The sequence below is a fragment of the Prinia subflava genome, chromosome 2, assembly GCF_021018805.1.
Source record: "Prinia subflava isolate CZ2003 ecotype Zambia chromosome 2, Cam_Psub_1.2, whole genome shotgun sequence".
Taxonomy (NCBI): domain Eukaryota; kingdom Metazoa; phylum Chordata; class Aves; order Passeriformes; family Cisticolidae; genus Prinia; species Prinia subflava.
The window spans coordinates 62,357,657-62,383,369 of NC_086248.1; the positions used below are offsets into that span (position 1 = coordinate 62,357,657).

The window sequence follows — 25,713 nt, forward strand, 5'->3', positions numbered from 1 at the left end:
TGCTGGAAAATCAGTAGCCAGACAAGCAGAAAAGAAATCCAGAGTGGAATTTTGTAAATGCATAATATTACTGCATTTACTGCACTTGGCGCTGGAGACCTGTGGAATGCAACAGGATAGGGACAGTGGAAGTTCTCTGTCCACTAGACAGAGCAGGATCCACTCCCCTACCATGGCTGCCTTTTCCCTTCACTTTGGAGGGCTCCCAGATCAGGAAAAACCTGGCAGTGGAAGAAAACGTCAGACCAGAGTTATCAGCATTTGCTCTTTCTCCTACACTTCATGTATGGAATACAGTTTGGATTTTTTAGAACCCTTTTCTATCCAAAGGTATGTTGTTTAAGAACTCCTACTAGAATGGTCAGGATAAAAAGTGCCCAGTTTAGACTATCTGTTACAAGCTAAAGAATCAAACTGGCATTTATTTTGTAAGGTAGACCACTCAACACACCTTGAGAAAACTGTGTCACTAGAGTGCTGTGGTTAAGAACAGATGGTTGTGGTTAAGCAACCCATAAGCACCACAATGTGCACCCCTCATGAGTGCTTAATCTGTTCTCTAGTGAGACCAAGAGCAGCATTGGTTTTGAGTGAGTAGGTGCATCTGAGGAAGGGTTATCCTTCCAGAAGAGGTTTCCATGAGATTTATTTAGCCATTTCTGGTATGGTGCTTATCAGTCTGATTTCTCATCATGAGAGGAATTAGCTTCTTCCTGAACAACAGAAATATTAGCCTAGGTTAGTCTTCAAGCATGCAAATGCTAGAATTATTGCCTTGAAGAACCATGGCAGATTTTCAACTTAAAGGTGGAGAGTCAAACCCATTAATTTACACTGACAAATGCACAATAGCATGGTGGTGTCTTCTACCTACTCCGTTGGCCTTTTCTCCATTGTTGGTCAGGGTGACACAACCTAGGCAAGGGGCAAGAAATCATGTGAAAAGTATAAGAAGATGCAAAGCAGACCTTGGCAACTATCTTTTCCCTCATTTTAGTTTCATTTTCCCTTTCTCTTCCTTTTTTTTCCCCCTTTGTCTTTTTCTAGCTCTACAGTAAATGATTGTCCTGAGGATGGAACTGTCATGATGGTTCCAGGAGATCTGACAAATAAATGGGCTGAGTAACCAATGACTGGCCAAGTGGAGGGTGAAGGGGAAAGCCTCCTTGGCACAGCAGCAGTTGCAGTGGGCATGAAAGGTCTGCTCCACAGACTGGTTTGCATGATTGACTTCCCAGGCATTAACTTCTAAGCCCTTTGCCTAATTTGCTGACCCATATGTGGGTTTGCATCTTTATATACAGCAAATGCATAAAAACATTTTAGAATGACTCCATGAATGACACGTTGCTGCCCTGTAACTCAGTAGTTGTCCTTGAAGTTACATGGATGTGTCTGATTATAGATCAGCCTTTCAAAAGTAAAAAAGTGAAGTGGCATTTTATGTAACTCTATGGGTTACAGTAGGAAGCTGTTAACAGTAGAGGATTAAAATAAAATTGTTCTTGGTATTTAAAAAGTGATGAAACGAGGAGAAAAATAAATCCACCCCCAAACACTGCAAATCACTCCTTACAAGTTTGGCATCTGCCAAGATTCTACTTGGGAAAAAAAACCTGAGCTCCTTCCCTCAGAGGGTCCTCCCACACTGTTCAAGGCATAAAGCCCAAGGGTAGTGTTCACTGTCCACAGACACACAGAGGAAGACTGTACACAGGTGCACTCAGCAGCCTCATTATTAAATGCCACTTCTCCAATGGGTTCCTTTTTAATGCTTTCTAAAAGATATCACTGCTAAATCCCCGTATGCTGTGCAATTTCTGTGAAGAGACTTAAATAAAGAGGAGCAGATCTGACACATTTCAGCATATTTCCATCTTCTTTAGGGGTAAGCAAGTAAAGGTAGGCCATTTGTGTGTGACATTTATTGTTTATACATTACTGTGTATTAACCAAGTGATTGGCTGAATCAAATTTTTCAGTGATCAATCAAAGTGTGATTACAAGTTGAATGAAATTATTGATAATGAGGGGCTACAGTCAGCTGGAGAGAAACATATAGAAAGGAATAACTCCTGAGTTTTAGAGTATTCATTTGTATTACTTTAAAATATCACCCCAGCATATTGTCTGTTGCCTTGATTTTCCTTTCATTTCTATGACATGACTGCCACCATAAATAAATGAGATTGCATAACTTCCAGATCATTCACTGAATGTGGCATTGGGTAAATCACAAAAGGGAAAGGCACATTCTGCAAAATGTGTTCCCCTGATCAGATGGAGTTAGTCTTGCTCATTTATTTTCAACATTTTGGCTAGGCCTGTACCTGTCTCAAGTACTGAAAACCCACAAGATTGTTTTCCAGAATTCCACTGTGTAATTTTTGCCATTAAACACCAAAAAAGGAAAAATAAAAGTCAACCATTCAATATTAAAATGCTTTAATTATTTGGAACACTAACATAAAAAATGTTTACTTGAAAAGATTTCTTTCCATTTTAGTCCATCTTCAAATCTGTTACACTATATTTCACTGACTAGTATCACAAATTACACTGACAAGTTTCCTCAAAGTTGCAAAAGACAGAGCTACAGTAAATTGTTTCACAAGTTATTTAGAAAAAACATATAAGAAATGATTCTTTCCCTCTTCTTCTAGGATGAAGCAGAAACTTAGCATTAAAGTAAAAAGAACAGTCATTATAGTGCTAAGTATATTTGACATATTTAACCTCACAAATAAATAAATATGTACAAGGGAGGTTACAGCATGTCAACTACAAAACAGAAGCTTTACACTGTAGAATTGAGAGCATTCAAGAGCAACTAAGTGACACAGACAGTTAAAGATTACTACATGGTAGTAAAAAAAGAGAGAAAAATCTTAATTCAGCAGAAATACAGGTAGATGTACATTAAAATGATAGGTTACAGCTCAGCTTCATTCAGGATACTGTGTTTTATTTATATTTTGTTGATCTATTATGTGTTATTGATTCCTCATTTTTTCAGGAATGTTTGGTTTTCCTTCTCTTCACTTTTGAACATCTTATTCAGGTAGAAATCTCACAGTAAGCTGCTATGTGAACACTATTATCTACAGTAGTTAAGCAAGTGGGATGATAAAATATAAGTTCAGTAAATGCTTGTACATAATCTCTCTGTAAGTTATCTCATTATTAAAGATATCTGACAACACTCATCCCTGTTATTAATTACAGTTTGAGTGAGTGGGGCTGACTTCCATTCATACACCACAAAGGTATTTGCAGTTATGAGACTGAGGCTCCGTTCAGGTCCGTGTAGCGCCAGCAGTGTTCCCGGGGGGAATACCGTCAGGACATCCTCCTCCCACCAGGTGGCTGCAGCCAGGGAAAACCTGCCATTTGTGCGGTCACAGCATTAAATGATCTCTGCACACAAAGGCACGTGCAAAGAGCAGAGAAAGCACAAATCCACATCCCTAATCACTGAGCATCCACCTGCTTGGCAACTGAAAAACCTCAGCACAACTTCATGCTCTCTGAATTCAAATAATTAAATATGTGGCTAAAAACATTTTGGTTAAAATAAGGGATAAATTTAAAAATTAAAACTTCCATTAGGAGACATTCTCCTTTGAAACCAGTACTTGAAAAAACCTTTTATGTTTCAGCACATGTCTTCAGAAATGTGCAGCTACAATTTTTATACAGCTTGACGTGGGGTGAAATATGGTTCATGAGAAGAGATACCCTTTTGGCACTCAAGGTCACTTGCTAATATGTCACATATTTATAGAGTAAAACAAGTAAGCATTTTATGCTCTTGTCTGTTCTCTGCACACACCCCCCATACCCCTCAGTGTCATTATGGACACAGTATAGAAATGTGAAATTTCTTAATATTGCCTGAACACCATTTAAACTCTGTGCATACAAAAACCTCAATCATGTAATCCAACAGGGCAACAGAGGGATATTGATAACGTTATGTGCCCAGAAAGATGTTGTTTATTTATTTTTGGTAGACATATTCCAGGTTATCCTAATGTTGCAATGCCATCTAATGGAGGTGTCTATACATACACTATTTGTGAAGTACAGAGACCAACAATCTCATGGGTTTACAAAGAATTCATCTTGTATTTAAATATTTAAACTTAAGTTTCAGCACCGTCCATAGTTTTTAGATTGTCTCTGGTATACGTTGTCATACTTACTGTGTGTATTATTATAAATATATTTGTAGAGAGAGTTCTAGGCATGTATTTATATATCTATATATAGTTGAATGTCTTTTTGTCATTTTGTTTTGTCAAAAAAGAACATTAAACATAGACTTGAGATGGAAGACACTGCATTTCATACATACCAATCAATAAATGCTGAAACACAACTTTGTATAAACTGTTTTTCAATGTATATGGATACATATTGGCCTGCATCTACAGCACGTACTCTTTTGGTGAGCAAGGCTTGCATGAGCAGGCAAAAATGACTTAAAATAACCCTTTAAGTGGTGCTAGGGTTTTTACTCATGAATAAAGAACAGCACTAGACATTCAAGAGCAAGAATCTAACAAGTGTCATAGGGAAAATCCACATTTTTCAAAAGAAAAAGACCATCAGCAAACTACTCAGTAAAAGCTTGCCTGTACTGCATGACGTCTGCTATTTTCCCCAGCTATTTTCCCCAGTTGCTTCTGTTTGGATTGTATAATTTAAAGTTAGGCTTGTGGCTCTTCAGTCTTAAAAGATATTTACATAGGATTACTATTAGCTGTCCAGGCATCATGCTGTCTGGCACACATTTAAAAACAGCTCAATACCATGGTAGAAAATTGTTGTCTTCCACAGCATTAAAAAATTAAAAAAATCAGTCCTTAAGTGGAAGCTGTTTGAAGGAGAACATTATAAACTGCGAAAAAATAACTGAACAGGTCACATTCTATGACATCCGATATTCTCAATTCCAGGCAGGCATTTTGTATTCCTTTGATTTTAAAAAAAGAGTAAATCAGAAACCCAGTTAGAACTTAGTGCTGCGACTGAATGTGTCAGACATGATGATATTTTTATAGAAGTTGTCAGAGTGAGGATTGCAGTATCCTTTGACCTTGTCAATAACCTGGTGGACAGGGATGATTGATGTCTGTTCTCCATCCTCTTGGGCAAATTTTGAAGATGGCTTGTCAAGGAAAACATTCTCTAAGAGGAGGAAAAAGCAACAAGAAGAAATTAGGGCCTCTTAAGCAAATTCACAGTTTAAAAAATGTGTCACTCCCACATTGATACGCCTTTGATTGCCACTGCTGCCCTAAAAGTCAGCAAAGAACTTTTTGGCTTGAGATTGCTTCTTCTAAATTCTTTTGAGAGGTATGGTTTTGTGGGCTGACCTTCCAGGTATCTCTTGAAATTATCCTTCTATTATTTTGCCTAAAATGTTACTGACTCCTATGGCCTTTTAATATATTAATTTACTGCTGATGCTCTGAACCTTACAGACATCAAATATTTTGATAGCACTGGATCTCCATAAATAGCATCTCCACATAATAAAGTACTGTAGGATGACAGTGAACAGATTTAATTATTCGAACAGCAGATGTTCTGAACTATGCACAGAAATAACATAATCTGTGCTGAATGTAGCAGAGGATGTCTTTCATCCTAAAGCAGATAACCAGAGCCAAAACTGTGTGCCTAGCCTCAGCTTGTTTTTTCCATAATGTGGAGGGTGCGGGCTGAAAACTGTAGGGAGGAAAAGATGCAACAACCGAGCTTCCCTTCAGAGCCCATGAGGGAGAGGTCAAGGGTGAAGCTGAAGAGCTAAAGAAGCAGGACAATTCCCAGCCAGACTGGGAAAGTCTGCCTCGGCGGCTCGCGTTAGTGCTGTTCGGAGAACGGTCAGTAGGTAGAGCTAACGCAGCGAGAAATGAGGAGAGAGCTTGTCTCTCATTTTCTCAAGTATGCTGTCCTAACCGAGCTCTCTTTCTTATCTCTTCCACTGTAGTGAAGCTGGAATTCCCTGAACCTGGGCCAGATCTGTCCTACTGCAAGCCAGCAGTAAGGTGGAGCACCCTGGAAAGTAATGTTTTCTACAAGTGACATTTTTGATGGCTGTTTACAAGACCTCGGTGAAGTCATCTCTAAAAATTCCTTGTTCAAGGATCATTTAAGAATTAAGCATACTACTTGAACTATGATTTCATAAAAAACTTTTCTTAGAAATAAACAGAAAAGTAACCAATCCCTGGAAAAGTCATGATATCAAGCCATAAAAGAGCACAAAGTGTTGCGAAGGAGAAATGGATTGCAGACAGAGAAATCAAAACAGTTTCACTCATTAAAACAGAAACAGGCATGTTGAGGCTTATCAGGATGATTTTTCAAAGCACGCAAGAATGCTCATGAATTGCAGTGAACAACTCCATATCCAATAGCAAATTTCTGAGTACTGAGAGCCCTTCAAATGTATGCATTTACTAACCAATGGCTTCACATCTAAGGACAGAGTTAAAATCATGTGTCCCCAAAGTGGGAGTTGTATGACCAAATGATCTGCAGAGACAGTCTTAACTTCTAACTCACTGAATTGTTACAGAGGGTATTTAAGTGCTTTCTTAAAGCAAGTAGTTTGGTTTGGGTTTGTAGACAGCTGGGGCACAAGCTGCTGTAGTGACCTCTTTCATTCACCCATGAGGGTCCATCCAATGTTTGTGTTGGTGCACTCTGTATTCAACAGCAGTTCATAGGACAGCTTTATATAGGCATATATATTTAATAATTCAGAGTAATTTTGGGTACTAATGTATATAAAAAATTCCCAGTGTCTAGAAGATTACTGCAATAATGGCCATAGACCAAATATAAATATATTAAATTTTCTGTAATAACTTTGATAAATAAAAAACAATCTTCTGGAACTTAATCAGATTGTTTTTGCTTTTTAACTTATGCCTTGTGTATGGGTGTTTCAGGACAATCTCCTTTCCCCAGACTACTGTACACAGGCATTAATGTCAGGACACAGTCTGTTTTCTAAAATGGGATCTTCTCAATGCTTCATGCCCCATGCAGAGTGCAGACACCCAGAGTTTGAAGCACGCTTGTCCTTTGATTCAGCACCAGTGGCACAAGATGTAATAGAAATAAGCAGCGTTTTTGATTAGCAAAATCCTCTGCGTCAATGAGGACATCATGCAAGAAGCATCCCTCCACCCTGAACCAACCATGCATTCAACAAAAGCAATTCTCACTTTACCTGTAATGCTCCACCACTGATGAGGAAAGGGCCTTAGAAGACATTATCTACACCACAAACACATGAATGCTTGTGTCAATTCCAGGGAGCACATTAAAACCATATCAACAAGACTTGCCAAGACATGTAGCTATGACACTCTTTGCCTGCAAGTTAGCTAAGTTGGCAAACTGAGAAGTTCAGCTGTGTAAACAATCCAAATCTGTAGATTATTTTTTGTTCCTTTTATTATTTTTACACATGAGAATATATATCAGCATTTAAAAACCTAGTGTTATCAAAAATTCCTGTGGAGTATTACAATAAGATGCATATTTCTAGAGAACAAAGTAAAATGTATTAAAATTCCAGAAAATAAAAATAAAACTGTTGTATTCCCTTAATATCCAATAAACCATATTATTATGGTTTAAATTAATTTTAATATTATTAAAAACTTTGATTGCATTAAGAACTGCAATCCTTTTTATGAATAATTTACACACAGGATTAAGCTCATAATTTTTGAAGAATATATATGAGCAAGTTTCTTTTAATTTTACTACTTCTTATCTGGAACAGTTTTTACTTTGTTTTACTTCAAGAACACCTTGCAAAAACTCCAGCACTAAGTCTCCTTAACTGATAGCCTGATATAAAGCCCTGAGTCCAACAAAGCATTTAAGCATGTTTTTATCATTAATCCCAAGGTCAAGGATGTAAAGACTGATTTGCCATGAGCACAAAAGGGAATTCTCCGTCTGCTGCAGAAAGGGCAGAGTGCTCTCCACCTCTACTATTAAATCAACAATAGCACTGTGATCAGTGGGTACTAAAGACGCTGCTTGTGGAAGACTGCTGGCAGAAGTGTTCCTGTGGGGAAGAGATGAATGAACAGCTTGATCGGGGCAGCTGGGTGCACTGCACACCGACCTTGACCTGGCAGCAGGGACAGGCAGCCTGGGGAGGCAGGCACCAGCCATGTGCTCCCAGTGCAGGTGTGAAGAGCAGTCCTGAGAGTAAGCTCAGGTGCTATCAGCTATCAGGAATTTCTAAGATACCTCTCACTTCTACTGTATTCAAAGCAGATGTTCTTCATGTATGTTCTCAATAAATAATAAAGTTTTAAACTCTTAAAATATCTGATGCACAATCTCTTATGCTAATGGATGCACTGAATCTTGGTCAGTGGGGAAACAATAGTGTAATTATTTAAAAAAAGGAGTTTCAAACTCTGTTCATGCCTAACTGAAGCAGGTAATGATCATCAATTAAAAAACCATAAGGTATTTCCTGGAAACTATGCCATGCATCAAGATAGGAGAATGTGCAATCACAAATGAGACACTGGAGGCTTAATGAAAATAATTAATACTTAAGAAATAACATAACTTTCCTTCTAGTGAAATCATGTACTTCATATCTAAACATTTTTTCTAATAAATATTTTAAAACAAGTAAACACACCTTTGAGTTAAATATGTGCGCAGATTTTATTTCCACTATATTTATAAAAGAGTATTGTATAATAATGCTGTTACTTTACACAGGACAAAACATGCACTCACAAAAACAGAGTAACAAAAAAAATCTAAACTATATAAGTGAATCTCTGAAATATTATCTCAGACACAATCAAACTTGCAAATCCTTCCAGCTGCTCTCTTTCTTTGCTCCCTTAAAATCTTCTTTAAATGAGCACATTTTCATGGTATGAGTGGAATACAGATGATGCCTTTTATTACATATACCATTGACATCTAAATAAATAAGCAGTAGATATGGCTATTTGTAGAAGGGCAAGACAATGCATACTCTGGGAACACAGTGTCCATTTCTGAGTAGGCTCCATTTGTTGTTTTACCCATAAATGCTTTACAGTTAGATGAAAGGAGTTTAACCAAGACAATCAGCTGTGGACTTGGACTCTGAAGACTTGACTCCTATTTCCAGCTGTACTGTCAGATTTCATGTTACCTTGGGTGAAGAACGTCATCTCTCTGTGCTTTGGCTACCCTGTGTTTACAATAGGATAATAAGCAAAATTTGCTTTTATCAAGCCTATTTCATTTAGTATGGGAACATATGGAGATCAGATCTATACACTGGATCTATTGCATGTTGGGCAATGATTCTTATTAAACAGTAACACGTATTTTTAAAATACTGACACTATATGAATTGATGACATCTTTTCTCTTTAACCTTTGGGTAGAAACATTTGCAGTGCCTTTAAAACAAACCCATGTATTCACAGATGCACTGGGCTGCAGTGCAAGAACTCACCTGTATGGCTGTTTCGTTTGCAATATGTATTCGTCGTAGACTTTGATTTGGATGTTAGGTAGGTTGAGTTGGAGCCGATGGAACTAGAGGATAAGGATTTCCCAAGATTATCAGAACTCTTCTTTATAATATTGGTGGCAGTTTTGCTCCAATCTAAAAATGATCGAGAAGTTTTACATAAATAACTACCATAGATAATAAATGCCTAATTTATTCAGTTATGATTATTTCAAATATCTGATGCATTTCTTAGTATTGCTCATATCAAATACCCTATCCTTTTCCCTTTAGGTATCCTCTTTGGTTCTTGAGAACTATAAAATGATTCCAACTTGATTTACTCTACTACAGCAGTCGAAATTGGTGAAACTGGTGGCTCTAACATTCTAACAATAGTTTGTCTGGGCAGTAGAACTGCAAGTACAACCTGCCTTTCCAGAATGCAGAAGAGCAGAGAAGCTCTGTAGCAGTATTGGGATACCAGACTTTCCTGACCTGAAGAGCAAAATCCAATGGTGATAGGAAAGGGGTAGATAGGATCATTTACAATGATCTTGTCATCTGAGGTTTTGGTCTGCTGCTGCTGCTGAGGAAGATACTACATACTAACAACTAACTTGTTGTTTAGCATATTGGCCACAATTTATATAATAAAGTTTATTCAGTAGTTCACATTTAAAGAATTTTGTCCAAACCATTCATACAATAGGCTCTTATGCTGGAACAGCTTTCAAAATTAAATTAAATAGCTAATAACAATAAACTGACTGAAGAAAACTAACACTTAAAAACTCATCCCCAATATCAGTAGAATAAAACTAACTACTTTTGTACCACACAATTGCAGGTAAGTGCAGGACATTTCATAATTTAGTCACCATGCTGTTATTCACTGTACTTCAATGAAATTCACAGAATGGAAGGGAAGTCCAAGCCAAAGACACACGGGCCACTTTAATTGTGATTTAAATCAAGACAAATAGTTTATACTAAATTATTGCTAGAGTGTTTAGGTATGCAAGTTCACATTTGACTTACATTTCACTGGTCTGCCTGAAAACAATGTCAGGTTCATGGAGATTAAAATCAGCCCATGGAGACAAACTGATGTCATTATGACGTCACATAGGTGAACAGACATAATGACATCACATTAACTATACCACTGAAATATTCAAATCCTTCATGTTTTTATTCCTGTCATATTCATACCCACAAGCTGCCTAACAGCAGCATAAAAAAAATTAAAGGAAATAATTTGATCCATCTTTGTTTTTCAGTTCAGGACTTAGAGGATCAATCATATGAAAACTGAACATATGAAGCCATTTGGACGTCTGATCAGAATGAATATGATTTTCCTAGTTTGAATGAAGTTTTCTTATTACAAAATGAAAGCTTACCATAGAAAGCAATGAGCTTATGCCATCTTACAACAGCTGTAGATTTGGACACTGGTCATTGAACAAGAACCACATGAGAAAAAATTATATGGCCCAGATCACCACATCAGACAGCAAAGGAGGAGCCATTTGCCTGAACAGCAGTCTCATGCCATCCAAGATTGCCAAAGGTGCAGGAAAATATATGTATGGTGGCCCAAGCATTGCACTTTTTATGTGTCCAAACTAATGTCTCTTCTTTCGCTCTGACTTTTGCAGATGAAGGTGAACTTCAGTTCTAGAGCCTAATCAGGCTTCTGTTAAAGGAATTTTCTATGTTTCTGAGCCTCTAATAAGCTCTGAATTCAATGGCAAAGGACAGGACAGTTTAAAAAGGCAAAGATAAAAGCAAAAGAAGTCAGAGTGTTTCTATGTAACTTTTAAGAATTGCTTCTATATCAGCTTAACAGTCCACACAATTCAAAGTCAACATGCTTTAATATATGAGAAAATGTGTAAGACTGAGCTTGAAATTACAAAGTTTCAATCTCTGGATTCTCATTTATTTTTTTTTATTATTAGGGTCTAATGGGCCTTCCAAAACATGCCCATAGCCCTAGAAAATTTACCAGTTGCCTTAAATGGAACCCTGAAAGATTTGAGAATTTTTATGAAGTGATATCTAAAAAGTACCTTGGCAATTATTAGTACTGAAGTGACAGCCTATTTTCCTTCACCTATTTTTCCACATCTCTGGCTTACCTTGTATTATATTAAAAATAACATAGCGAGTATTTACTTGGGCTTTTATGGACAACTGCAGCACCTAAGGAGGGGAGCTGTGACCTGCCTTTACCTGAATTGTCTGCCAGTCGGAATCTGCCACAACAGAGATGTCTCCTCCACTGTTTCTGCACATTTTCTTTCATAGCACAATGGAATACAAATATAAACAAACCTGTGACAAAAGCAAATAAACACCAAATGAAGCATGTATTTATAAACAGATTAGCTGAATTTTGTAATCAGAAGACTATGAAGTACAAACAAAAATAAAATCACCGTAATATTTTGTTATTGCCATCCATGCATCATATAAGAGGTATAGAAATTAACCAAAGTTTTCCCATCCTCTAGGAGCCATGTAAGTGTATGGGATATCAGAATGAGATTGGGATGCTTTTGTCTGGGATTGTTGATTTAGCTCAGTGGGTTGGTGTTTTTTTGTTGTTGTTGTTGGTTGGGGTTTTTGTGGTTTTTTTGGGGTTTTTTTGTTTTTTTCTTAGAGGAAAATGATTACAAGGTCTTTTCTTTGAAGTAACTGACTATTCTGAACCCAACAGGACTGCAAGAGAGAGACTGCAAAATAAGTACCAACACTATTATATTAGCAAGGGGATAGTTTATCTCCTGGATATGGTTCCATATGCACAGAACAGTGGTCTGGCTGTATTCTTTTAGAACCAATCATCTTGTAAACGCCACTTAGGGATGTCCTGAAAAAGCACACTTGGATTTATGTGCATCATTTTCATTTATGTGTATCACTATGTATCATACTTGATTATGAAAATGGTAAGAATATGTTCACAAGTATTAATTAGGAGTCCAGCTACTTAGTTCCAAAGAAAACTAACTGATTCACATATGCAATTGCAATAAATGTGTTTAAGAATGTTTTTGTAGATTTGATTTTTCTCATGCAATTTAAAAGTTTTTATTTTCAAGACAGGAGAGAAGCATCATACTGCATGATAAGGTAGGTCTTAACAGGGTGTATTGTATGACTTCATCACCTACAGATGTACTTTGAAGCTAAATAAAGTAGTTGTAAATCTCGTATGTTCCTGGCTCTTCTCAGGCAGGCACTGGCTGTGTAATCTTTTGCTGTTCTGTGGCTTAGCTATTTCTTGTTTCACTTGTATCATCTGTGAGAGAGCCAACCTGAGGCCGAGCACCTGACGGCAAAATGCTACTTGCTGCCAGACCCCTCATGATTATATCTCAAATGTGAATAAATGCCACATAATGTGGGCAAATGTGGTCAAGTGGCTTCCTCTAAAACCATTCCTTTATGATCATCATGAATAGTTGTGTGTACTAATGTCTACTATGTTCCAGCTGTCAGAACACAATGGCAGGGTGTAGCTTAGATAACAATGTTCTGGAGAATCAAATTATCCTCTCTCCTTCAAACTGCTGAGGCCTGATTTTGCACTAATGAATGCCATTGAACTGGACTTGTATCTGCTTATCAGGTGAGGCTGAGACCTCTGGAATCATTTAATTTCAGGTAGGGGTTGGGTCATGAAACAAAATTTTCCCAATTTTTCAAGAGCTGATGGGGGAAAAAAGGAAAAGCACATTTTAAAAAAGGTATCACCTTAATGCATCTCAAGTGTAACCTCTCTGGATTATGGATACTGTATCTGCATTTGGTAAAGTATTTTTCTATGTGATTTGTTTAAAGCACAGAACAAGTCCAATGCAACCACTAGCAGCTCTTACAGGGCTGGAGACAGGAAGTTTTTTGTGGGCCAAAGTTCACCTTAGGGCTTTTACACACCTTACAAACTTAGTAAATTGATGCTTAGTTAAATTGCAGTGAATGTTCTGAATGGTTAAAAAGAAAATGCTTGTTCCATAGTAATGCAAAACAAATGTGCTGCATTAAGTACTTTGCCTTTGCCCTGTCTGGGCTTGGTGTCTAGAATTTTTTTCTCTGTATTTCATTATTCATTAAGTTTACAATGTGCTTTTAGTAGCACAGCTTTGGTTTTGTTTCTCAGAGACAAATCAGACCCTAGGCTTGGTTCTAGCTTGGCTCTGACTTGAAAGTATTTGGCTTGCCCAGGCATATATATAAAATGAGCAGCCAAAAAAGAAATGTTCCCATATTTTTTACTCTGAGCGTCAAGGAGAGAAAAATAATTTCCTTTGTAGATGAAACAGCAAAGTACAGTAACACCAGGAGTTGCTGCATTTGCTTTTCCATTGCCAGTGCACAGAAAACTGCTGCTGGAAGCTGCTAGTATGGCTTGAAATACTCATGCAGCTTTCAAAAACTTGAGAGAGAATAGATGTATCAACCAACATCTCCATAATTAAGCTGCTAATACTGATGAAAGACTTGCCATACTGAAATGTTTTTTGCTACTAAGAAATGTTTCCTGATACAGATTTGTCTCATTCCATCCCCTTACTGCTCCATGAACACTGCACCAATTATACAGGATTTTAAACATCCTCTTCCCTTATTCTTTAGCCTTATCTCCTATTGCTTGACATGACATGCTTGAGCATAGACTGTATCATAATTGCTACCACAATCTATGAAAAGGTCATCACTCTCCTTCTTACATTTACTTCTCATCTTTTTCAGTTTCATCTTCAGACTTAACTGCCTTCCAAATATTCATTTTCCTTTAAATAGTGCTATTACCTCCCTTAGGCAGTGTGGGTCAGCCTTGTACTCACTCTGCACAAACAAACTTAAATGATTGCACTGTAAATTCTGGTTACAGAGAACTTGTTCAATTTGACCCTTGGCAAGGTTTTCAGAATTTAAGTCTTTTTTCATGTTCTTCTCATACTTCTGATCTCTCCGGACCTGTCTGACTTTCTAACACAGACACAACACAGTAAATACTTCATTATGCTGCTAGGGGAGTATCAGAATCTGTCCTTTGGAAAAAAGTCTATAGTAAGAACACCACATCCAAATATTTTTCTGTCATTTTGTTAACATTTTAGGTTGAAAATGACCCAAACAAAAACCCCACAACATGATTCTTTTTCCATGAAAGCTCAATAAATCTTTCAGCACAGGAAATACATCTCAACTCTATCAGATAAAATCCACACAGGGTGATATTAAGTACTTTTTCCATAAAGAGAAGACATTTTGCTGACCCTAAGAAAATTTAATTTTTCTCTCAATATTTGTGTTGCATAACACATGCTCCTTCAATGATGTTCTTGAGCTGTGGTGGGGCTTTTTGTTTGTTTGTTTGTTTGTTTTGTTTTTTGGTTTTTGTTTTGTTTTGTTTTTGTTTTGTTTTTGTTCCCTAGCAGATTTAATTTTTATGACAATATTTGTGTGGCACAACACATGCACTTCCAATGATCTCGGGGTTTTCTCTTCATTGTGTATTCAGTTCTTCTTTAGGGGTGCGTAGGGCAAGCACCAGTAGAGAATTTTATGGCAGTTGAAACATATGCAAATTTTAGCCCTGAGCTGAATTTTTAAAAATATCAGCTATATAATTCTGTACTATATAACCAATTGATTACAATTTACAGCATTTTTCAGAAGGACAAACTATGCTGGAAAAGTAAAATATTGAAAACTTGAGTAATGGAAAGAAAAATAAGTTGACTGTAACAATCAGTGGATTTTTCTTAAGGAAAGACTATCCCATATGTCCTGCTATCTCTCCACACTGAGACAGGAGTGATTTTTATTTTATGAGTTTCTCATGCCTTAATAAAATAGTTATGAGTTTTACAGATTCTCTACATGAATAAATTAAGGAAAAAGGCTTCTTATATTTGTTATAATCAGTGAAAGGAAATGCTGAAGGTCATACAGCATGTGTCTCAACAGAGAACACTGCAGACTGTTAGCTAGGAAGAGCTCTATTTATAATATAGTTTATGTTATGGAAGAAGACCTTAAAACTGTAATTAATTTTTGTAAGATATTCAACCCACGTGTAGTTGGTATTATTATCCCTCATAATGGGAAACTAACCATGGTTTGGTGTCAAAGGAAAACCTAGAGAGCTCAGATATGAGTTCCCTGGTCTAATCACTGGACGTAGTATGCCCCAGAACAGTAACAGATCAAATATTATTCATTCATAGAACAAAAATTCAGCTTACCTTGCAATGAATTGAAAATTGAGAAGAGGTACAGGAAAGCAAGCGTTAGGGGACCCCAGGCAAAAAAGGCAAAGCCCCACGTCATGCCCAGGAGGAAGGTCAGGCTGACCACGCTACGGAGGTTCCTCAAGATCTCTTCCTTCAGGCTCCGATTGGTTCTTTTGCCGTTCCTCCCGCAGATCTGCACCATCACCACAATAAACATGGCCACGTTCATCAGAAACATGATGCCGAAGTAGCCGGCACAAGTCACGTAAAAGACAACTTCATTCTTGATCCAGCAGCTGAAAAAGATTTAAAAAAAAAAAAACAAGAAGGATAATTTTTGGTTAACGGAAACCATCCTCCAATTATTCACATGGCTAAAGGAAAATGAGCTGATTGCTGATACCACTGATGCAGAACTATAGAGTAAAATTAAGCTTTTGTCCATTTTCTGTTCAGAAACAGGATGAAGCCCGGAGGCATCCTAAGTGACTATGGCCTATAGTATTATTATATGAGAAATTTGAGGGCTGTGCCACATTTTAGTCAAAACTGATTTAAAAAGTGGGAAGGGGTGGGAACTACAATCCCATCATGAAAAAATTAGATTCAGTACAAAAGAAAAATTACTGCTGTTATCTGTGCGAAGCATTGAGTGCTTTAGTAACAGAATGGGCGAACTTGGATGTTCAGTGTCAAAATCTCACTGGAGCTAAAGGAGAACTTGACCATGGCTGGAGAAGCAGCAGGACTTTTGAGGTAGCCATTTGATAGTCATCCATATGAGAGCTCAAACAAATTCCTCTTGTAGCAAATGGCCTGAATGCTCAGCATGATACTATAATAAAATTAAAAATTTAATGTTTTATTTATCATGATGAAGCTTTGCCAGGCAAAGAAAAGAGCACTCATATAAAAGTTTTGGCATCTGCAGTTATTATCTGGACATCAAGAGAAGAACATAGAGGACTATTAACTACATTGGCAAAAGGCTGCTTGATTCAGAAAGGAAACTTTTTTAATACAAATTCTTTCTTTGCTCTTAGCTAAAAAATATACTTTTCATTTAAGACAAACCAAAACAAGTACTTTTATTTTATTTTCATGAAAAAACCTGTAAGTTATTCTTTTGCCAGAGGCACATTTGTACCTGGCATTGGATAATGCAGATTTCCCTCCAATTTTTCTAAGAGCCTTCTTCACATTAGAGATTCTAACCATTCGGAAGACAGGTTTGCCCTTTTTGCTAACGCACCATCGACTTTTCCAAAGCAACTATAAATGCTAAATTTTAAGGGATCAAAAGAAATACTCACAAGTCATCTCCTCCTTGCCCCTTAGCATCTCTGCCATATAACTCTTTGCCATAAACATGACTTGCATTTGTATTAGCACTTGCTAAAACAATTGCTATCACCAGAGCTGGCAAACCTGTAACACAAGAAACTTGTGAGCTTTCAAATTCATCGTGCTAAGCTGAATTATTGATGTCTCCATCCCTATTGCTTTAGTGGAGAGTTTCCTGAGAAAACTGCATAGAGAAGGAAGAAGGACACAATTTTTCAAACAGTACAAGTATATAGAACTATCAAAGCAATTAACAGGCATTAATGAATAAGCCTTGTAATGTTCTGTATGGTGGAAGAAGTTTAGTATGTGATAAGGAAATAAAAGAAAAATAATAAACTAAAATAATATCCCTTAATTATGCAAAGTTAAATTTGCAACTGCACATAGGCTCTCATTATAGAGTGAGAAGATTAACAAATTATTGCAAAAATGAGATCTAGTGAAGAGATGGTATTAGGAATTTTTTGAGGGATTTTTTCATGCTAATCAGAAGTCATTAGGTTGTGGAACTGGGGAACATGAGCTATAACCTGTAATTTCTCTGCTGCTTTTCTCAACTTCATTATATATATGTATATATATATAAATATATATATTATATATCTCTTCTATAGCATTATACATGTTATATATATTTTACTTGTATGTGGTCCCCTTGCTTCCATAAAGCAAACTATGTATTTCTTAATAAAAAAGCAGAGGGAGTATTTGGGGAAAATAGACAACTATGGAGATGAGAACTCTGCAGAAAGGTACAGCTCACACAAAAGAAATGTATGTTCCTGATATGCCTAATTTACATTTCTTATCCTTGCTTTAACAGAACAGAATCAAAGGGGAAGAGGTTAATTTGCTTTTCCGACCACTCAGTCCTTGTCCTCTGCTGAGGCTGCCAAAGAGGATGCTAGTTGCCAATGGAAAGACATCAATTATCAGCTGTACTGAGGTCAGTGCTCTAGCCGTAAGGTTAATGGCTTTGTATTGTATTGTATTATTTCAAACACAATATGAGCATTCAGGGAGAAACCACAGATTCCTGATACAGACAAAAATGAAGAATAAAAGTCTTGCTGCCTGAGCCTTGCAGTTATTTTTCAGTATTACTTTTTCCGTTTCTGTCCTGCTGTGTACATTGCTTAGGGCAGCCAGGATGTCTTAGTGGTTTAAATGCTGTGCTGAATCTCAGAAAAGTTTGGTTGTTTGGTTGGCAAGAAACATTAAGCTGGACTCAAAGTTTTTGAAAGTCAATGAAAAACCTCCATAGGCTTTGCAGTAACCACAAATATTTCTGCATTCATTGTGTGACACAACTCTCCATCTCTGACACGACATTCGTGTTTCCCCTCTCCCATTCTGGCCTCTGGAAAACAAGACCAGTTTATCTGGTCTCTCTGCTGGTTCTGGGGCTGGGAGCTGTTCTGGGTGGAGAGTGCCAGTGAGAGGGTATTTACACAATCACTGGTGACAGAGAGGGCTGGCTGTGTGCCAGCACTGCTGCAGGCTGGGGGAAGGAAACGACACACTGATATTAACTCTGCTCTGCATTTCTGATAGACAGCTTTTATATGGCAGCATTTACAGAGAGCATTTTATACAGCAGCATACATGCCATGTAAATATTGCATCTAATAAACTCACCCCAGCCAATGATGCAAAACTTCAGTATGTATCGCCGTATATACGTGTTGAACACCTTCACTAGAGCAATGTACATGTGAACAGCTTCCAGTCCCATCCATGTAAAGGTGGCCAGAAGAAAAAAGTGCAAGAGTGCAGCTACAGCTATGCAGAGGCCGTCAATATCAAAGGATGCAATCCAGCCATCAAGCAAAAAAATCAGGTTAAGAAAGAGCAGGGCTGTGCTCAGATTCATCAGGATTTTAGATGGATAATCTCTTCGTAGTTTCCTAATGAGAGAAACACAGGCACACATAAGTAACTTGCTGCAATCACACAAACCACCTGTTGCAGCTGGGTTTACCCCTTCACAAAGTCAATAGAAGCACAAGGAGCTCCTTCCAGCTGGGTTTGTGCAGTAAGACTTAGTGGTGCATATTTCAGTGTGGGATTGGTCAAGGCTTCAGCTTCGTGTGGTGGGGGTAAGGTATCAGTTCTTTGGGTCCATAATGAGCTAACTAACTGCTGCAATATTTTAGCAATTGATTTTTTTTGTTAACAACAAAAAAAACCCCAAAACAATCCTTTCAAATGAAATACAAACCAGTACTTTTTATTTTAAATGAAAACAATCAAAAAGTATAGCTGACCAGAAGGTCATCGGTGACCATTTTATATGTGGCCTTATATATTAGCTTAATTTTTGGAAAATATTGTCCAGTGGATGTGATTTTCTGTTTGTTTTTAAACAGGATCTTAGGAAAACTGAAGAACAAGTAATTTTTTTTTAACTGATCCCCATTGATGTGTGGGTAATGAGGGGCAGCAAACTATTTCTACTGACTTGAACCAGGACCTTATACCACAGATAATACGATAGGAATGCAGTCATTGAAAAAGAGATTTAAAACTTGAAAACCCCCTTCTCCAGCCCCCTCCCTCTCCTGTCCCCAGAATATTATCCTTCTTTAGCAGCTGTCTTGTCCTGTTACTGGCAGAATGCTTTCTTTGTGTTGACATGACTTCATTTTCTCTTTTCACTCTTCACACAAGTGTACCACTTCAAAATTTTTGCTTTCTCTTGAGTCACTTTCACATTTCAGCAGGACTTCTGTTGAAATTGTTTTAACACTTCACAATTCATTTTAATTTTATCTCTCTTCCCACTTCTTTCTGAAGGGCTATAGAATGTAATTGCTCTAGTTAGAAATTTCTCTTTTTAAATTTGGAACCTGTGATACTCACATAGGCAAGTTTTGTTTTGTTTTTGTAAAAAGCCTGTTTGACAATTTTAAAATAATATCTATCTGTTCAAAATCTAGAAGATTCTGTCTTGCCAAAAGGAAAATTTTGATATACATTCACCTTGTTCCCTGGTCTGAGCAGCACAACACATCAGAAACTGGAAGAAAGACTGTGAACTTATGTCCTCTTGAAAAAGATTCCACTTCACAACACTCTGACCCTGATTTTGAAGGTTTGATTTTTTTCAAACATGGACTGCCCCTCCTAGGCAAATAAACCACATTAACCACGTAACTAACTTATTTTACTCTGCACATACAGGTACTCCTTTGTGATGTTCTTCACAGAATTGGTACTTACTCAAACGCAATGTATGTCAGAAGAGTTGCAGCTGAAAATATAGCAGATATTCCACAGCCTATGTAAGTGATGAAGGTCAGGACCTTGGTGTTCTGTGGGTCGATTTGTGTCACGGCTCTCTGAAGGTCCTGTGAGAGAGAAGAAGAGACACTGGTTCTGACAGCACCTTTGCTATGAGCACAGCACTCTTTCTTGGTAATTAGTCAAGTAACACTGAGAAGCATTCTGGCAATACCACTGTAACCTTGACACTGGGTTCACTTCTACTGCGTGTACTCGGTCTGCAGTTGTTACACCTCTCACTTCCTTCCCACAGCTCTTCAAAGATTGTGCTTTAAGTATTACTGCTGGGAACAGCAGACAGAGCCTAGCCTGATTCTGATCCTTTTAATTCGGTACCAGGAATTCAAATGTCCTTCTCTGGAAAGGTCTCCAATGCTCAAACTTTTTCATTTTTCATTCTGTTGCTTGTATACAACTCTTTTTCAGAAGATGTAAGATTTAGAAAAATGTAACTTGAATGTATTTATACTGAAATGTGCAACTTTGTAGGGAATTTCTGGCCTTTTTGTTGTTAAAAATCCACAGGAGTCAAGGTAACTAATCATCTACAAGTGAAACCAAGAGCAAGATATTGCTTTTTGGATTTAGGGTCTGTTTTGACATAAGAACTACAGTTTTTAATAGAATTGGTCAGGAAAGTAGTGACAAAGCCACAAAAAAAATTTGAAGTGAAGCAGGAACATTCTAAGGATTTCCTTTTTTTTCTGTCTAACTGTAACTGCTACATGGTACCATCTGAGAATAAATGCCAGTGTTGTATCTTTTTTTTAAGGACAAGAAAACATGAGAACGTTCGGATTTAGATCACTGTGCAGAAAATGTGAGCAAACACTAAGAGATAATGATGTCAATTCTACAGTCACTGTCACTGTTGTCGCTAGCAAAACTAGCTAGGAAAAAAAATCCATTAAATGCTACAAAACTTTGTATGCTTTGTAGGAAAAGGCAGGAGCAGATTTTTTTTTTACTGTCGATTCCAGCCTTATATGACAGTTTATACATAAGGAGATAGTTCTTTGGAAATAATTTAGTATCTAAATTAAAGTCAGAAGAAATTATTAAAATGGAAATGCAATTAGAATAGTTGAAACTGTGTAAAAATCTATTGGAATGCAGCCTATATTCAAAGACCTTCTGCCTTATTTCCTCCTGTCACTAAAGCATTCAGGGAAGAGAAGGGGCTCATTGAACGTATCCTAAATAAAGCCCTTTCTTAATCCCTTTGGGAATGAAAAGTGGAACAAGACCATAATTTAGCTTGCAAGAAGACAAAAAAAATTGTGGCTTTTCCATATCTACATCTCAGCATGATGTGAAGAGAGCAGTTCTATTGAGAAGAGTCTGGAAGGCCAAGGCTGAAAAAGCCAGCGTATGTAGCCTTGTGTGGTTTCAGTCCTATTTGATACTGCCACGAGATACTTAAAACCCCAAATACTTCCACTTAGGAATTATTCCTGCTGTGACCAGGAGCCAACATCTTTTCTGCAGCTATGTTTTACAGGCCAAAGAATGTTAATTTCAGCTGGAAAGTGTATCAGCCCATTACTGAGCCAAAACAAAATTTAAGAAAAGATAGCACTATGCCATTATTTCATGTTGGGATTTTTTTTCTCTGAAAAACACTTCACAAGGGCAAATTGTTGGAGGCAGCTGAAGGCTATGCTGCTGAGGCTGAAGTGCCCCATATGGTTCCTCCTTCATCTCCTGGATAGACATTGCTCTGCCTGCCACCCTGTCTGGAGACTTTGCTTAAGGCTCTGACAGAGTATGGGCTACGTATTTTGTAGCAGTGCTCCATGAGCAGTCTTTTTCTGAGAGAAGACCTGTAATAAAAGGCATCCCCAAAACTAATTGAAGCCAAGGAAGAAAACTGCCAAGATGGGTTTACACATTGTGCAAAAGGTGCCACTTCGTAGTTTATGACATTAGATAAATCTTGTTGAATTTGCAAACTAGATTCACAAGGGACAAGTCAGCCTTTTGATCTAAGGATGAAAGAGAATTATTGTGCTCCCTTGACTTTTCATCCTCGTTACTATTTCTACTGTCTGGAGGATGTTTTTCTTTCCCAGTTTTTCCCTACAATTCCCTCCTTTTTTTTTTTTTTTTTTTTTTTTTTTTTTCTGAAAACAGCATTTCTGACTATTTTTTTCCCTACAAGCAACTTCTCACATTCTCAATCTGGAAATTTAAAATATACTTAGACTTCTTTTTTATTCACTTCCCTCTTGCTACAGACCTCCTGCCTCAGTGCAGGTCACTTTTGTCAGATTATATTGTTAAGGGATATGTCAGAGATCCCCTGCAATTTAGGGGATTAAGATCACTGTTTTTTCCTATCTCTAGTGAAAAAGTTAGTACTGGGCCTTGGTTGTATTAAGTTGGATATTATAATATGCTCTTTGTATTTTGGTATCACTCAGAAGTCTCAGTCTCAAGTCTTTTGTGGCACAGTACTTTCAAAAGAGAAAAATCTCTTGGGTACATTTTAGGTATTTTAAAATAATATTAGGCACTTGCAAAGAATTTAATTATAATAACAACAACATTGCTAACTTTATTCATTATCTCATTCCTGAATCCTTATAACTAGCTTCTTTTTATGAAAAGATAACTTTATGATAAAAAGGGGGAAAGTCATGTATTATTATTAAAAACTATATGCAAAAGAAAGAACACAAGAAACAAAAATGAGAGTTGTCGACACCAGACAAAAGCTGTGTTGCTGTTCCTGGGAAAGGCAACTTGGTGAGAAGTGAGTTTGCCTACCATTAGGACCCCAAAATGTGTGAGGTGGTTGCATAAGCACACAGTTTCATTTTCATTGGACTCTGCATCCACCTGGCAGCCCGCAGGGTTCCAGCCACCATTGCCACCTGTGGAAATGAAACATGAGAAACTGCTGTCCAACAAACACACGTCAGCCTCTCTTTTAGCAGGTTCCTCACTTCATCTTGTGCAAATGCAGAAGTGCTTTCTCAAATTGAATGAGCCAACATTAAAGGAGAGAAGCAAGTGTCAGATTTCCTAGTTTCTGCAAAGAATCATCCCATCTGAGTGTCCCAGAAATGGTCTACTGAGCAGAAACAATAGATGGAGATGTATAATAAAGGTAGAGAGCTGGTGAGTAAGAACTACTGCGTGGATCATGCATTAAGACACGCCTTAGTTTCACCCAATAATAAGATGGTTTTGGAATTCCTTTTTCCCCCACTGATGTGATGTCTACACCTGCCTGCCTCCCACTCACATATCCTCAGGCACATGAAAGTTTTTACAGCTCAGGAGCAGAGGGTCCCACCCTTCCTCTCTGCAGCATGTAATGCAGAAGGTCAGAGTGCGTAATCCCAGCGATCTCCGGTGGCCTTACAAAAAAACATCAAGTGAACTATTCCCAACCCACCCCACTTGAAAAGCCCATTCTGAAAAACAAGTAGAGAGATTTTAGTTTTAAAAGTTAAATGCTACAAAGTAAAATTTGTTTCTTTTTTTATTTTTTCCCTGCCAAAATATGAGATGGTTTTGTGAAATCATTAATATTCTCTAACCCTTAAAAGACATTTTTCTCACAGCTCTTGACAAAATCCAGCATAATTTGCTCTGTAACTTCCAAAAAATCACTCAAATTCAAGACATTCTCTCAAAACGTGTGAACGTCTCATCTGTGAAGACGTTCCAAAACCACTTAAAACACTTTTCCACTCAAGCAGCCACTGAGAATAGTTTCCTCCCTGTGTGTTTCTCCTTTAATGTGATTCTGAAGTTCAGCTTCCTACCGAGTTTCTATGATTTTTTGCTCATTTTTATCCTCCCGCATTCTCCTCAGTTGCTCTGTCTGTATTTCCTGCTTTGAAATACAAATTTGGATGATAAATTTTATTTCTTGCAAGACTCTGTGTACTGAACCTCTCCATCTAAAATCCTACTGCTCCATCTCTTTCATTGTAAAGAAAAGAAACATCTCAGCTGAGATTTCTAAAACTGAGAGATCTGGAAAGTCATCCCAGAGAACAACTTTGTACAAAGGATTAAGAGCCCGAGTAAAACATCACACACAGGTTTGGCAGTAGTGACCAATCTTTGATGAATGGCCTAAAAAGCTGCCTTATTAATGTGTCTCTGCATGTGACCAAAAAAGCTTAGGATCTGTACCAGTCACAATCTTACACCTATATAACCTAGCTTCAAAAAAAAATGAACAGTTAAATTATGGCTAAGAACCATTCATATATCTGAGTAACATTATTATTTAATTTGCTCATACAGACAGATCAGTAAACAACTGCAGATATGGGAAGAAAAGTGGAAAACCTTAATTGAAAATTTTAAAATGTTAAAAACATTTACATTACAAACAAACTTTAAAAAGGAGTATTAAGCATTTGCTGCTACAAGTAACTATACTAATGAGAAGAAATGATACATTTCACTGAGTGAACTTTATTGAATACTGTAAGGATTGATTTGGAAGCAAAATAGCCAACAATGTGACCAATTTTAAAACTCAGACACATTTATTCTCCTCATGAAAGAAATTACAGTATTTTTAAACTTACCATTTTTGTTCATATCCCAGAAGACACAGGTAGGTTTAGGATCTTCCTAAGAACAGATGTGAAAGTAGACTTTGTATATCTCTTCAGACATAAATCTCATCAACATTTACAACAGATGTTGCAAACCATATGTTTTCATTTCATGAGCAGAAGAATCCATATCTTTAGATTGTTGAAAACTTGCCTAGTGTCAAATTAGTTTTTTTCCTGCTAGAAAGACGGATTTGTCCAAATTGCAAAATCTAGAGCACTACTTCTATGTACTGCTTGATGGTTCTTTTTGCACATCCTCAGAATCCTTCTTGTGTTACTGAAGTTATCCATGAATATGATGTCTTTATAGAATCTAAATACTTTTTACTGTTTACCTCCTTAGGGCTTCTCTGCAGCTCCTCTACGTAAAGCTTGAAAATGTGCAAATGCCTGCTGATCCCAAGTGTAGGTTGTTTTGCCTCACCTTAAAATATTCATTGCAATGCAATGCAAGATAAAGCTAATTGAGCTGTGAAAATTACAAACCAGTTTGTCATTACATAAACAATTTACTTAGATATTGCATTTTAACATTTTCTTTAATGTTTCTAGAGCCATTGCCTCTTTTGGATTAGATACTGAGAATGGAGTCAAGCTCACACATTTTCTAATTGGAACAGTAAGTGCCAATAGGTTGCATTTGGTCTGTATTTTACTGTAGCCATTTTTAATAATGTGTTTCTGTCTATTCCTCTGATGGAAACCACATAACAACAAAATAATT

General features: G+C 37.2%; 1 protein-coding gene across 6 annotated transcripts in view; it reads right to left on the minus strand.

Annotated features, from left to right (window-relative positions):
• Nucleotides 1–2,444: 2,444 nt before the first annotated feature.
• ADGRG6 (adhesion G protein-coupled receptor G6) overlaps nucleotides 2,445–25,713 on the minus strand; it is a 109,283-nt gene continuing 86,014 nt past the window's right edge. For 4 of the 6 annotated variants that reach the window (XM_063390252.1, XM_063390246.1, XM_063390248.1 and 1 more), the window contains 9 exons: nucleotides 24,957–25,002; nucleotides 23,170–23,276; nucleotides 20,338–20,465; nucleotides 18,754–19,022; nucleotides 17,082–17,196; nucleotides 15,781–16,064; nucleotides 11,753–11,854; nucleotides 9,515–9,667; nucleotides 2,445–5,193 (listed from right to left, as the gene is read on the minus strand). In XM_063390252.1, the coding sequence (XP_063246322.1) occupies nucleotides 5,015–5,193; nucleotides 9,515–9,667; nucleotides 11,753–11,854; nucleotides 15,781–16,064; nucleotides 17,082–17,196; nucleotides 18,754–19,022; nucleotides 20,338–20,465; nucleotides 23,170–23,276; nucleotides 24,957–25,002 (1,383 nt within the window). In that variant the 3' untranslated portion in view covers nucleotides 2,445–5,014. Of the gene's footprint in view, nucleotides 5,194–7,249; nucleotides 7,297–8,686; nucleotides 9,245–9,514; nucleotides 9,668–11,752; nucleotides 11,855–15,780; nucleotides 16,065–17,081; nucleotides 17,197–18,753; nucleotides 19,023–20,337; nucleotides 20,466–23,169; nucleotides 23,277–24,956; nucleotides 25,003–25,713 lie in introns of those variants that run through there. The other 2 variants (XM_063390250.1, XM_063390251.1) reach the window with 2 other exon arrangements.